This window comes from Cygnus olor, chromosome 1 (genome assembly GCF_009769625.2).
Source record: "Cygnus olor isolate bCygOlo1 chromosome 1, bCygOlo1.pri.v2, whole genome shotgun sequence".
Lineage (NCBI taxonomy): Eukaryota > Metazoa > Chordata > Aves > Anseriformes > Anatidae > Cygnus > Cygnus olor.
In genome coordinates, this window is record NC_049169.1 from 103,080,626 (window position 1) to 103,096,005 (window position 15,380).

Sequence of the window (15,380 nt, forward strand, 5' to 3'; positions counted from 1 at the left end):
GGGTGCCATATTGTATAGCTATGCTCCCCCCATGAAAAATGTCATTGCTGTGTGTACAGGTGTGGGTTTGTCACTAGGGCAGTTTTTCTCACACACGAGGGAGGAAAACCCAAGTTCTTAAAATGGACAAACCATTTCATTAGTAAGGGCTGTGCAGGATTCCTCCTCGATGAGGACTTCTTGTTGCACTTATGGCTGTATACTCAGAGTAGGAAATGAGGAGCTACGAGCAGCACCATATTACAGCCTTAGTGAAAAGGTATACCATGCTTGGGCAGGAGATTCTGGAGCATGGTACAGTATCATGGAAGGTCAGACCGTGACATGCTGCTGTATGGGATATATATGTTGGTGACCTTGATTTGTTCTATTGATTTAGACAGCGCACTTCTGGGAAGCAGAGTGCCAGATGGTTTGGAAGAGCCAAGTCCCATGATCAGCAAGATCCCATAGCTACACTAGCAGGAGTATTCAAGAAGGACCAGCAGATACCCTGATGCCAAGACAACAAAAATGATGTAAGAAACTCGAGCTCAAAGAAGAAGGATATGGGGCACCAACTGGACAATAACCCTCAGTCAAGCCAGAAGAACCTGACTGTAAGAATTCAAGGAGAGTCAGTTTTCAGTGAGACAACACCACTGTGTCTCCTGTGTTCACAGTTTTGCATCCAAAATCTGTGCCTATGCACTGGGAAAATCTCATTCAAGATAACTGTCAGACAGAGATGAGCACTGACTGGAAAACCTCATGCACAGTGAGGAAGATGTAGAAAACTCTGAAGAAGAGAAGAGCACTCCATACCCTACCTGTGGTGCAGGGAGCGCTGTACTCCTGTGTGGCAAACTCATCTGGAAAACAGAAGGGGAAGGAGAGAGCAGGGCTGTTGGCTGGCATAGGGATGGGTGCCAGGGGCAGCTGTGGTTCCCCAGAGCTCCCATGCACCTCCACATATCCAACTCCCTGTACTCGTTCCCAAGGGCACCCCCAGACCCGCACTTACCTGTCTCGTAGTAGTCATAGACCTTCACCTGAGCTGGCTTCAGGCCCTGCACAGGGATGTCCCGCTCCACCGTGAAGGAAAAGCTCAAGGTCTCGTGGTTCAGCTGGAGAAGGGAAGCAGGGGAGGTTTAGGGGTGCCTCTGCATCTGCCTTGGTCTCTCCCGGTCTCCTCACTGGCCTCCTTCCACGAGTGCTCTCCCTGCCACCAGTGCCCTGGGCCCTGGGGGTGTGTGTGGCCTGGCTGAGGGGCAAGGGGAAACCCTGGGGCCTTTCCCCACACTGGGGGAGCCGGTGGCTGGTGGGCAGGTGTGGGCTGATCTGTGTGCAGGCACGGAGAGAAAACCTGCTGAGGGCTGAGATGGGGGTCATCCATGCGAGAGAGACGAGGAGACTGGCAAACAGGTTTGTGTTTCATGGTTACAAGGCTCGAGGTGCTTAACATTCCATTACTTCTTTGTCCATGCTATTGCCAATGTAATTCAGAGCTCCATCATGTATCCCTCTGCAACCCTGAGTTTGTCCTCACCTTCTCTACATACACCAGAACGTGGTTTGAGCTGACTTCTGTTCGCTGGATTTGGAAAGGCCGAATGCTTGAGAGCTGGAAAGAGAAGACAAGGAAGAGTTACAGACCTGAAGGGATGTCACTCCTCCTTCAACTCACTGAACCTTCTACCTATCATGAAACTTTTAGCAGGTAGAGGCTGAGAAGTAATGCATGGGCAAAATACGTCCTATAGGAATCAGCAAATACTCTTGCGTAGAGCCCCTCACGGTAAGTCTTATCCCAGTTCTGACCATCTCATGCTGTAGCACTTCTTTGACAAAAAAAAAAAAAAAGTAAAAAAAGTGATGAGGGAATGACATTTTCACAGCTATTGAAAATCTTTTGAGGCTCTTGAATACTTGAAATTGGACCTGAAGGTCTCTTCCCAAATCTCAGGCTCAGGTCCACACAATACATTAATGCAAGCTACCAAAAGTGGTACAGGTGTGAGAAGGGGCTGCTGCTACTGGAATCCCTCGTGCACCACGGGAGACCTGTAGACAGGAGAAGGGTAAAGAACCAGGGGAAAAATGAGGCACGGCTAAAAGTGGAAAAGGTACCAGGAGAAGAACTAGGGGCTCCTTTAAAAAGAGAATGGATTAGGGGCAGATATCCTTGGAGAAATAATTCACGTGGGCTCCTACCTTTCTTACTGAGGACTTGACAGGGATGAATCCCGACAGCATTTTCACATCAACAATCACCATGTTGGAGACGTTGCGCTCGCCTGCGTAACTGAGGAACCAAGCAGCAAACATTCAGAGCACCTCATGTCAAAGCCGGGGGCACTTCCACTTCTTCCCTAACGCCTGACATCCCACCGCTTTCTGGCAGCCCAACACCTTCTTCTCCAGCCCATGTCACTTCCCAAGTCACCTGTGCCACCCCTCACTCCTGCAGCCCTGGGCTCCCCACACAGCTTCACCACCCCTGCAGGATGCCCCCTTCCTCCACAGCCTCTCCTCCCAGCCCAGCTGCTTCTGGCCCACCTTGCGGGGGGCTGCCCTGCCCCACCCAGACTGGCTCACCCTGGACCACCAAGGCTCCTCCAGCTCCCATGGCTTCTCAGGAAGGCTCAGACCAAGCACGGACTTACCTGACGTTTATGCCTATGTCAAAGACCTTGGGAGTCCGGGAGTCCTCACATGTCTCTGGGGTGGTGTACACATGGAGCGTGAAGGGCGCATTCTCCTGCGTGGGCTGCACGTTGTACCTCAGGCTCGTCTGGGGGAGAGCCAGCATCTGTGTGAGCGTGTGTGTGCGTGCACAACCCAGGAGAGAGACCATTGTCTACGGGCCCAGCTCTGTCCATCCCGCTCTCTCCCCCGCACACCAACACTTTTCTCCTCTGCCAGAGCCTTCCCCCACACTCCTCCCCTCTCCCTTGTCCTTCCTGTCCTCTCCCTGGCTCCTGCCGGGGAAGGGGCTCCCCTCCCGGGACAGCATCTGCCTCCATCACCCTCACCTGCAGGTAGACACATCCTTCACCAGACACCTCTGCGCTGTACTCCCCTGGCACCTGGGGCAGGGGCACGCGCTGGAGCAGCAGCCGGTTTGAGGGGTCCACTTGGAAGTCCTGCTGGAAGTCCCCTCCAGATCTCAGGGTCACTTGGGAAGCTGCTCCACTCTTGGCGTAGGTGACAGCTCCGTACAGAGACAGGGCTTGCAGAGCCACCACTGTGTCCTGCAAGAGACAGGTCCCGGCACCCAGGGCTGGGTTAGCCCAGTCAGCCGTTCCACAACCCATCCTCCCAGAGACTGCCCTTTGGCTGGCGGCGGGCACCCTCTCCTCCATTCTCCGCTTTCTCCAGTCTCAAGTAAGGAGAGATGGAAAAGGTGAGTTTTTACACGCTTCCAATTCTCTCGCTGTGTCCTCTGCACAGCACTTGCGTGTCCCTCAACTCCCTGTCGTGGAGCTCTGTGGAGCCTTCAAAGCCATTCTCCACAGGGGAAGCAGCACCTGCGTACGCACGCACAAATTGTGGTGGGGGCTCCAAATTGCAGTGTCACTCGTGCCACTGCCGTTCTGTCCCTCCTTGTCAAGAAAGCCAGGTCATGAATCAAAATACCAGTCACTCCCAGTGGTTCTACTTGACATATATATTGGCCTCCAGCCTTTTGGAATTTGGTAGCTGCGGCAGATGCTACAGGGCTAGACTGCAGGGTACAGTCCCTGCCTGGGCAAACCTTACTGTGCTCCTACCTTGCTCTCTGACACTCTGACAATCTCCTGACATTGATGTGTGAGGTCACGGGAGGGAAGTTGCTCACCTGGGTGGAGGAGAAGCCTCCATTGGGATTCTGCTGACCGCTGATCCACTTTGCAATAAGAGATGCAAACGACAGCTCCTCCTGGGAAGGTGCCGGCTGTGTGGTGAGGTGAGCAAGGAGCACATAGGCCGTCATCTCCACTTCAGCAGAGGGAGCTCGGTAGTGATAGTAGGGGAGATCAGCCACCATCTCTTTCCCAGGCCGCTGCCAGTGAACAGACCCATCTTCACAGGAGGCAGGGAGCGGGCAAAGAAGACAACAAGGAATAGTTACTTGCACAAAAGGAGTTACTGACCCTGTTGGTGCTGCGGTGAGGACAAAGCCCCCAGCATGCAAATACAGGATGAAACAGGAAGGGTGAAATAGCACCTCACTCGTTGCATGTTACAACTAGTCTAGGAGTGCTGAGGCCCTGTCTTCGCGCCAGGATACCACTTCCACTTAAACTCCACGCTCATGGAGGCATTTAAAGGCTTGAACACCTCAAGGAGCCAGAGATCTACATAGAGCACCAGGCTGGGACACTGTCCCATTTTGAGTAGAGATGCCTGGGTGGGACAAGTAACAAACTCCGTGAGGGAAAATGAGAGCAGGGCTTGAGAGCCACCCACAGAAGTGGTGCAGAAGGCAGAAGGTGCTGATGATGCTTCCTTCACCACTGTGACAGACAACGCTTGGGCAAACTGGCTTGTACAGGCTGACTTTACCAGAACAGTTCTGAGTTTTTATGCGGTTTCCTGCAAGACACTTAGCTTACGCTAGGACCTCTGAAATGACCCGTATGTTTGTCTTCTGTCTCAGCACATCTCTCTCTTCCCTGGTTTATCATCCTCTGTACTTTGTTCTGTGTCGAGCACATCCGCTGGGAGGAAGGAGCGGCCATAAACATTGCTAAGCCTTTACTAAGCAGTGGTTGGCGTTACAAGAAGAGCAGACCGAGGTGAGATGCTAGCAGAGTCATGCTTTTGCTCAGCACCGATGGTGTGCTGTGCAGTGCCTCCTGAGGAATCCCCTCAGAGCAGAGAAGTAGGACTGGACACTGAGAGGGAGCTGTCAAAAATGCAACCACCTTGCACAAGTGTTTCCTCTCCCTACACTTTTCCCCACCCACACAAGCCATTTCCTGCACCCACTGCCCCGCCAACAAAAGCCATTTTATCAAGGGAAAAGATAAGGTCTGTGGGCTGGAAGAAAGCAATGTCCCACCAGGAACGCTCACCCTTTTTCACCGCTTCCTTTTCAAGTGAGCCAAGCAACGCCTTCCGCTTCTCCTCCATCCTGCCAGAGCAAAGGCGTATGCCAGCAGTGCCTTGGTGTACACGTGGTTTTCTTTCCCATTTGCTGCCGTTCCAGGCAGAAGAGAGCATTACGCACCACTGAGTACTGTGGAGAGGGAGACAGTGAGACTGGGCAACAAGCTCTCTCACAGAATTCTATCGTAGAAAAACAGGAAGAATAGGTCCATGGTACACACGGACCCTTGGAAACCCCACTCGTCTGTCTGATGGAGATTGTACCATTATTTGTTCCTTCCCCTCCATGTCTGCTACCCCAGGTAACAAATGGACAGTCAGAGGCTGTTCCTCATTTAGTACCTTCTCTTTTCTAATACATCACGTTACAATGTTTTTTTCCAGCTTGATTTTAAAAGTGGGAAGTAGGTCTCTAATCCTTCTGCCTAGGAAAGTATTCATTACCTGACTGATTGCATGGGGTGTTGTGCCAACACAGTAGGCTCTTACTAGTGTTCTGGTAGGAATGTACAATTTCAACAGAAAAGGAGAATTTTTTGGATGTAGAAAGCCTATCTGGGTCATTTCTGGGATTTAAATATTATTTAACTCACAGTTAATCCATGGTGTATTCTTTTATATGAGCAAAAGCAAGATCCTTCACAAAAGAACTTAGAATAAGATTAAATGAAATGTTTATGTGGGAGACAGGATTGGACAAGGGAGGAGACTGGAGGAAATGTTATTCTAGTCTGGGCTTGAAAAGAAAGAATATTCAGACAGTATTTCCTCTTTAAAAGGTAAACGGGCTTGATAATCTGTGGGAGCCTAGTAGGGTAAGTTACTACCAATAGTGACTCAGGTGACACATACAGTTACAGGCAGAGGAATCTCCAGCAATGCAATAGTGATGTAGGCCGTCAGTGAGACCTCATTGTCCACTCCACCCTGCAGGGAAACATAAAAGTAGACGTCATTCCCACAGAGCACCACTGACTTCTCCCTGTGCTATGCTATCTACATCATGCAAAGACAAATTCTTCCTAGCCTCCTACTTATGGTTAAGTCCTTCAGAAGTTGCCATTGGCTTCTTCCTGCTTTTTTAATAGTTCATATACATAGATTCCCCCTCCTTCCCAATCCCCAAGTGCTGATATATCTCTTTTGGTCCCAGGCTGACTTACAGTCAACTTCCAACCTCACAAAGCCCATATGGAGCCAAACAGGCAGATATATTACCTTCATGGCATTATCAGGAGTGTCCCAGAACTGTAGAAGCAACCATTCTCCTTCTGCTTTTGAGTGAGCCAGATCAAAGCATCCTGGATGTGCTTCTCATATATGAAGATGTATGGCCGGGCCTGGGCAAAGGACTGAGGACAAAGGCTGTGAGCCTGAAAGCAACAGAGGGAACTGAGACAGCCGGCCCTGTATCCATCACAGGTGATGGGGCCCATGCAGACATCACTGTTCTGGAAGAAAGCAGTAGAAGCTCCAGAACTTGGTTATGTGGACTGGTTGGAAACTGCAAACTAGCTTAGCAATTTGGTGAGACAGGCACCAATGCTAAAAGTAACTGCCATTCACAGACATGAGGACTGTGGGTAGGTGGGCAATTGCATTCTAGGGATTCATCAGCATCTGTTAAAAAGAACTTGCTTGGGCATCCTAAGGGTCATCCTAACTTGAGCTGAACCAGGGTACTGGGGAGGTAAATAGCTATCAGTGCACCATTACAAACCTAAAGGGGATCTCCCTTAGCATCCTTCCTTGTTCTCTTATCCCACATGATTATTTATGATGTCATGATTATCCTTTCACCTCCACCTCCATTTCAGCTTTCACAATGACCAAGCACAAGAGGACACTGAGAAAAGGGAGGGGACGAAGAGCAAAAATACAAAGCCAGTGGTACTGAAGTCTTACCAGGTATTCCCAACCTGCCCATATTGGGGCCCAAAGGTGCTATAAGAACCATCCCAGTGTTTATAGTTCAATTGCCTTTGATACCCTGAAATGGAGAGCAGAAGAATATTTTTGTTGTCTCAGTACTTTTCAAGGAGTCATACAAATGAAATGTAGCAGAAATTGTTCTGGCTGTAAAAATTCAGGCCCAGCCAAAGGTGAAGAACGCTTCTGAAATCTCAATCCTAAAGACCTTCTGGGGCCTGCGATTCAGTATAAGCAGCTGCCAAGATTAATGGTTACAGACTGATTTATATATTTCATAAAACCATTTTCTTACAGAAAAGAGTTTTTTTATTGCCAGTTCTGGACTTTTTCTATGTTCCTGTTTGGACAGGGCCCTCTCTCACCCTGCACCTCTACCTGAGTGCAGAATTCTCTCTCTTGTAGATACTGTATTATATGCACTCAGCCTACTACAGGATCATGTCCCCTTCAAGAGAATGCACTAGGAAAACCTCCCCTAGATCATACATGCCAGTGGTCAAGTGTCCTTATCCATATGCCAAGGAAAGGAATTAACAGAGAAGCTGTGTCCCAGCTCACCGCTCACTAAGTATCCAATGGCCTTGGATTTGATCTCCTCACTCAGTTGCCCTGTCTTGTTCAGATAGTCCAGGACATAGATGTTGGGTGCAAACAGGACCATGTTCTGTTCCCCGCAGCCAAATGGCATCTGGAGGAGCTGGTGCAGGTTCTGCATGGAAGTGCCCATGATGTCACCTGGGTAATGAGAGATTTTCAAGGGCACATTAGCACAATTCAGGGCTCAGAGGTCAACTATGCACAGGTTGAAAAAACATGGCAGTGTTTTAAAATAGCATGTGACACTGAAAGTGCTTCACTTACCTAGCACTGAGAAATATGCTCTGGCTGAACCATCCACCACATTCTCCGGGAGAACTAGAGCAACTGTCTCTGACATTGATTTTTCTGGGAAGAACAAAACAAAACAACGACAACAATAAGAACAACAACCAGATCAGTTTGGTTATGCTTCCTGATATGTCTACATGCATGTGTGTCAGCTAATTGGTTGAGATACAGTTCACTGCACAGGGGTTTCCTGCCTTCAACAAATCCATTCATCTGCATTTTTGTTGTGGAATCCTCCCATCCTGCACATTTTCCATTGGGCCTGCAATACTCTCACACACAAAATGTTATGGATTTCTACATTGCACTATCAGCTGGCCTGGTTTGGAAAATACACTTTCTAGCCTATTTTTCTGGCCTCTCCTGCTTTGGTGGGCAGTCCTGGCAGAGTTCGGTTTGTGATTTTACTTCCATAGAATGAAAGACATTAGAGATAACCCTAATAAATACCAGATATTCTGTCCCCACAGGGACCTAGGCAGCCTCACTTCCTAAGAGCTATGCTTCTGCCTCTGCACTTGCAGAAACTATTACAATCACAGCTGTTTAGGAAGAATTAGTTTCACTACCAGTTGGAGATACATCTAGTTTATTCAGTTTCATTAGATGTCTATAATTTTTAAGCCTCATTTTCTCCTTATGTCTTAGTCTTTTCTTCAGGGAAAAGAAAAAAAAAAAAAAGAAAAAAAAAGTCCTAGAAAGAAATAAGCTCTTACCAGATGCACAGATCACAGAGTTATATGTAGTTTCCACCTCCATCCCTTCTGGCTTTGGGGAAGAGGGAAGAAAAAAAGCAAAAAGTGAGAAATAGACAGAAAAAGAAATAAAAGAATTATCAGCAGAGAAACTAGAAGGGACACTAAAGAGAAAACAAAATACTTGCAAATTCTCCTGTGGTAATTACTTCATAATGCAAAGCCTTTAGAAGTTGCTTACAAAGACGTTCCTCTGTACACAAAACTGATGATAGAATCATAAAATCATAGAATCATAGAATGGCTTGGGTTGGAAGGGACATTAAAGATCATCTAGTTCCAAACCCCCCAGGCTATAGGCAGGGATACCACCCACTAGATCAGGTTTGCCAGGGCCCCATCCAGCCTGGCCTTGAACTCCTCCAGGGATGGGGCATCCACAACCTCTGTGGGCAACCTGTTCCAGTGCCTCACCACCCTCTGAGTAAAGAATTTCTTCCTGACATCCAATCTAAATCTCCCCTCTTTCAGTTTAAAACCATTCCCCCTTGTCCTGTCATTATCTACCTGAGTAAAGAGTCCCTCTCGATCCTTTTTATAAGAACCCTTTAAGTACTGAAAGGCCGCAATGAGGTCTCCACGGAGCCTTCTCTTCTCCAGGCTGAACAGCCCCAGCTCTCTCAGCCTTTCTTCATAGGAGAGGTGCCCCAGCCCTCTGATCATCTTTGTGGCCCTCCTCCAGACTTGCTCTAACAGCTCCACACCGTTCTTGTGCTGGGGCCCCAGACCTGGATGCAGCACTCCAAGTGGGGCCTCACAAGGGCAGAGCAGAGGGGGACAATCACCTTCCCTGACCTGCTGGCCACTCCTCTGTTGATGCAGCCCAGGATGCAGTTGGCCTTCTGGGCTGCAAGCACACGCTGCTGGCTCATGTCAAGTTTCTCATCTACCAGAACCTCCAATTCCTCTCCACAGGGCTGCTCTCAATGAGTTCTTCTACCAGTCTGTCCTCAGGTCCAGGATTGCCCTGGCCCAGGTGCAGCACCCTGCACTTAGACTTGTTGAACCTTATTTGGTTCACATGGGCCTGCTTCTCAAGCCTATCCATGTCCTTTTGGATGTCATCCCTTCCTTATGTTGTATCAACTGCACCACTCAGCTTGGTGTCATCTGCAAACTTGCTGAGGGTGCACTCAGTACCAGTCCCAGGACAGACCCCTGAGGGACACCACTCGTCACTGGCCTCCACCTGGACATAGAGCCACTGACCACCACTTTCTGAGTACAACCTTCAAGCCAATTCCTTATCCACCGAATGGTCCACCCTTCAAATCCATACCTCTCCAATTTAGAAATCAGGATGTCACGTGGGACTGTGTCAAAAGCCTTACAGAAGTCCAGGTAGATGACATCTGTCATCTATAACACAGAATTATAACATGCCTAATTACAAACACGAAATTTAATACTATTCTTTCCTTTCCAATTACTCAAAGAAACCTCGTGGCTTCACAGTTTATAAAGCTGATAGCATGCAAGGTAACATTACCGACAGTGCTAATGAAGCCACAGGGCTCTATCTTCCAAGGTGATACTTTCCTTAGTCCAGCCTAGCAGAACATTTCAGACTCTGTTTACAGCTGATTGTGACACTATAGGATATTCATGCAAGAGTTTTGACAGGTGATAACTAAAGCACTCCAATGCTCCCACAAGTGACATATTAGAAAAACCAAAATTTAAATATACGCCACTCAACTGGTGATTTTTGGCCACGTTTAATGAGGGTAACCTCTGTTCCTCTATTTCAGAAAATTCTTGACCAGTTTTTCAGAAAAGTCAAAAAAGAAGACATATTTTCTGTTGAGGTGATCTAGAATATTCTGCATAAAACTCAGGAATCAAATCTTTACTAGAAAACATTTTTTTTCAGAGTTTAATTTAGTAAGATCCTCTCAACATTTTTTTATCCTCCAAACAGGAGTCTTGCCATTTCTTCATTACTGGTTTCCAGCTTTTGCCAGCTGATTTTTTTTCCAGCATGTAAAAAATGGTATTACCCTGACATTCTCACACGGTTAAAACATGTTGTCTCTCACTCTTCAATATAAAAAGACGGAGAAAGATTAAAAGCTTGGGGAAAATTCAAAATCCAATAAAAAGAGAGAAAGCATTAGGATAAACTACGACTGAGCTAAATGCTTGTTTGCAAAGGCTCCTGGTGTTTGTTTCAGTGTACCACCCTGAAATGCAACTAAATGAGAATCCATTGTTTTGTTTGATTTTGAACATTTCAACAGGAAATTAAAATATACAAAACTAACTATTCAAAAGATTTTCCTTTCCAGATATGCAATTCCTGGGTGAAAAAAAAAATCCTGTATCCCAACTAGCTTTCATCAAGAATTGGTTTCCCGAGGGGCAAGAGGATGCCCCAGGGGCTCTGGTCATCTCCCTTTGCTCTCCCTAGAGTCCCATGACCTGCTGCAGGGGGTACTGACATTTGTGTGTTTGGGACGACAAAGCTCCACTCCGAGCAAGTTGCACTGTATCCACCCCTGCTAATTAATTGTTGGATGCTAATCTCTGATTCTATCCACTCGGGGCTAGATGAGGTAGACTAATTACTTCATTACAATAACAGAGTAATACCAGTAATCTCTTAGACAACTCAACAGAAGTTGTTTTAATTCTTATTCAGTTATTTTCACTACCCCACAATCTGGGAGGAAAGACTCTTTTAAAATTCAGAGGCAATTATCTTCCAGTATCTTCAAAGAACAAAGTAATTACTCTTTTTCCAGAAGGCATGTATGAAATTGCAAATTTTTTCCTGAAATGTTCAATAGTTCTTTGTGCCCTGATACATGGAATGCATTGTACAATCACATTCATTCGTAAATAAGCAAAATTAAAAAATAAAACAAAACAAACAAACAAAAACAGGATTGTTGTTCCATCATTACATACAGGTTATCAAAACATTTTCTGAAGTTACGTATTATATGAATCCTAGCTCTGCCTAACTGAAAATTGGAATGTCTAAAATTTATGGAGGAGTTGCGATGTCTTGACTAAATTTTCTTAAGTAAGATTATTTCTTTCCTTTCGTGTATAGGAGTGACAATGTTGTGACGTGATATTGTATAGAACTCACTATGCAAAAAGCTAGTATTATTTGTTTGCCATTAATATCACAGGGAGTCTTAATACTGTGGATAAATTTTATGACTGCCTATTTATCATAAAAACTGTGGTTTAATCATTGTAAAACAGTGTCTAAGAAAAAAAATGTAGAAAAGAATGCAAAAATAAAAAGTCAGTTCAAACGTTCTTAAAAGTAGAATAAAAACAATTCAAAACAATGATGGTATTTTTTGTTTGGAAATACATATAGATCGTGGCAACTGTTTCATGTTCTAGAGTACTGGTCATGTGCTGGAGGAGACATAAGTTTTCTGGCAAAGCTTCCATTTGTAGCCTATCCCTGTGACTTATTACAGGCAACACCAAGGAGTTCTCATTTTTCTCCCAGATGATGTCTCTGGGATGAACGTGCCATGATTGCTTATTTTTCCTGTTTATGTAATGTAATACACTGCTTTTACTTAAGACAGCAATTCTATGAGTTATGGGATCTGTTGGCCTGTATGAGATTTATCAACTCTTAGTTTAATGAAGCAGGCAGAATAAGAGCCATTATTTCTGCTATCATGACTTAACGATCTTTATCATGCAGCAACTGTTACTATGTAGCATGAAATTATTATTACTCTTCTGTGCCACCTAACTCAGCATCCCCCATACCTCCACCAGCAGCTGTCTGATGACTGTGTCCTTCCGTCCTTTCTCAGGGATCTCCACTATGGCGTTCCCACACGGCTGCTGGTTTTGCACGGCCTCAGCGCTCACCGAGAACTCCACCTGCCCTGGAGGAAACAAGGGTCAGCCAGTCCTGCTGGGCAGCACAAGGGAAACGGGGGTTTGTGTTTGTGCTGGGCACTCTCTGCTGTGTTACAGAGATTTTCCAGGAGGAGAGCTAAATATGTGCCAGTGTTTTATCTTGATCCAGCTGCAGGCGATCTTCTAGACCGCCTCTTTTGTGATGGCCACCCAAGCAGGTGCTAAACAGTCAGCAAGAAGAGCAGTGGAGGGGCAGGTCTTCTAAATCAAACAGTCTTGTTTGGGGATGCTTCAGAGGAAGAAAGCTCTGAATTAAATATTTCAGACCCAGCCACATTAAGGTACTTCATAGCTCCACAACAGGAACGTCTAAGCACTTTGCAAGTATTAAGGGAATTTGTGATTTCTATTCAAATTTTGAGAAAAGGCCACAATCCTTAGAAAGTCTGTTTAGGACCTGCATCCTAATATTGTGTCTCAGCCTCAGAGCTGGACTTCCCACTTCTAGCACATATAAGTTACTTCCAGACAGGTTTGGGGTGCTAGTTCCTCACACCAAAGACCTGATGCTAGCCACAGATATCTTATTCTAGTATTCCCGTGTTGTCCAGCCTCTTACCTAGAGATTTTGGTGTTACTGCCCAAGCCACAGTTTTCCTTTCATTCAGGCAGATGCAGTACGATTCTTCCTCCTTCTCTACTGGAGCAGCCAGGAAATGAGTAGATTTAGCTAGAGACACGCTGACCTGCCATTTGTACAGAGAAGTGTCAAGAAGGTTGGAATTACAGAGAAGCTGGAGTTACTGAAGACAGAGCACTACATGGGTATGGGTAATAGAGTTGGTTATACTGTGGGACCGAGAATTTCATGGATATGGCAAGAACGGGGTAATAAAATGGAAAAAGACTGAGGTGAGTAAAATTTTAAGAGATTGGTGAGATAAGTGTGGAGAACACGACATGTATTACTCTTTAGAAAGGAAATCGATTCAAGGAAAATGGAGAGCATTTATCAGTTATGTGAGTAAAGACAAAGCAATGGCTATGAATGAAACCATGAGTTTCATTCATAGACCCCCCATCACAATTAATTAGGTGAAGAGGTAAAACTCCAGCAGTGTGAAAGCTAGTAAGGTAACAAGGGAGACTGGAATAAGGAACCTGAAAATAGCAAACAAAACAGGAAAGACAGGGTAATGAGACTGCATTGGAGTGACTGGATCAGTGTTCCTCCTTGTTTCAGCTTCCTTTCTTTTAGAATATACATCAGTGTTTGTAAAACACCAAGCAAAAGTGATTGAGATTTCGTTAGAATCACCTCCCAAATTCTCTCTGATCTCCTTTGATGGTGAAAGAATGCAGATAAGAATACTAAAGCTATATAGCTCTGCTCAGTGTCTTAGGGTTAGACGCAATAAATCAGAGGAAGTCTATTCAAGCAAATGTGGCATGATACTTTGTGAGGTGTTTATATGAGGTGAGACTAAAGGCTAAAAAAGTGTATCCACCCTCGTGAGCCTGGACTTTCTATATCGGTATGCAATGACACTGTGGTCTACAGATAACCTTATGGATATTAAGTCTATGTGGTCTATAAATATAAGTCTAAATGGTCTAAAGATAACTTATAACAAGTTTCTTGTTTGTATAGAACAGTAAAATAAATATAGGATGTCAAGGCCAGGGGCCTCATTAGCAGAGCTTTAGATTCTGAATCAAACACAGCTTTCAAAATGTTGTTGGAAAAACTTATTCCTCCTTCATGAAATCCATCAAGAATTCCTACATACATACACCTATATGAAATTATAATCAGGGATCAGTCAGCTGGCTTGGCAAACTATGTTATAAATGGCCCATTGTAGTCTTTCCTAAGCTCTCAGACTGAGCAAAGTTGTGAATATCTCTTACCCTGATGCAGGCTGTTAGGTAGTTGAAAATTGTGGCTTTCAGCGTGAAGGCCTCGCCACGCACTACAGAGTAAGGCAGGGTGAGCTCTACAAAGAAGAGCTGGAAGGCTCTGAGGGACACTGTTGGGGATAGGCCAAAGCCTGTGTCTGATGACGTGCAGAATGCATTGGCTTTCCACTCGGTGATGGTGTCAGGGATGGTCACATCTAGTTCAGCATTTCCTTCAGAGCTGGCGAGAGACAGAGAGAAAGATTTCAGTCATAGTTTGATCTATGCTTAGTGGCCTTGAAAAATCCCTCTGTCTACTAGAAAGACCCCTCTCACCAAAATGCTGACACCTTCATTAAAGCTTAACTATCTTCTGAGGTTTTTCCCCAGTGACCACACTCTACATTCCCATAAACACTTACTTCACTGAAACTATGTCCCAGATCCATGTCTCAGGGAAGTATTTCCGGATGGTCTCCACAGGATGGCCAGCATCCATCTCTTCCATCATTGCATAGTCTGAATCATAAAGATGCTGCGCTGGACTGACTAAATCTGCTCAAGGAAAGGAAGAAAGAAAAAGGCATATCAAACTCATTTCAAACAAGGAGGATGCTTTGCTTCCATTTAGTGGTTATTCTTAGATAAAATTTTAAAATTTAAAGAGCAGCTTGGAAAACTTGATTATGGCCAGCCTCACAGACTCAGACTTTGAGCTGTCTTTATTTGTAACAGATCACAGTGATCCTTGCACTAAATTCTTAACCTCATATCAACTGTCCACTGAAAACAAATGTACTGCTCTCTTGTCATCTCAATATTTCATGTTTCCTAAAGCTACTGCTCTTACAGAGATTGGGTGGGGTTGGTCATTCTTCCTCCACTGCCAGCAAATTCAGGAGCTAAGTTATGAGGCTACCGAGGGTACATTTCTATTGCAATAGAGAAGTCAAATGTGGAATTCACTGCCTCTAGATATTTGTTTCATAT

The 15,380-nt window shown here is 45.6% G+C and overlaps 1 protein-coding gene across 1 annotated transcript in view; it reads right to left on the reverse strand.

The window, feature by feature from the left end:
* LOC121078590 (alpha-2-macroglobulin-like) overlaps positions 1-15,380 on the reverse strand; it is a 40,941-nt gene that overhangs the window by 2,279 nt on the left and 23,282 nt on the right. Inside the window, 22 exon segments of the mRNA XM_040574941.1 lie at positions 810-851; positions 1,004-1,106; positions 1,529-1,603; positions 2,194-2,284; positions 2,646-2,773; positions 3,015-3,233; positions 3,821-4,044; positions 5,040-5,096; positions 5,099-5,170; positions 5,173-5,203; positions 5,926-6,000; positions 6,292-6,305; positions 6,308-6,427; positions 6,430-6,446; positions 6,979-7,063; positions 7,564-7,740; positions 7,867-7,950; positions 8,610-8,661; positions 12,396-12,517; positions 13,111-13,237; positions 14,403-14,631; positions 14,813-14,945. Of these exon segments, the coding sequence (XP_040430875.1) occupies positions 810-851; positions 1,004-1,106; positions 1,529-1,603; positions 2,194-2,284; positions 2,646-2,773; positions 3,015-3,233; positions 3,821-4,044; positions 5,040-5,096; positions 5,099-5,170; positions 5,173-5,203; positions 5,926-6,000; positions 6,292-6,305; positions 6,308-6,427; positions 6,430-6,446; positions 6,979-7,063; positions 7,564-7,740; positions 7,867-7,950; positions 8,610-8,661; positions 12,396-12,517; positions 13,111-13,237; positions 14,403-14,631; positions 14,813-14,945 (2,277 nt within the window).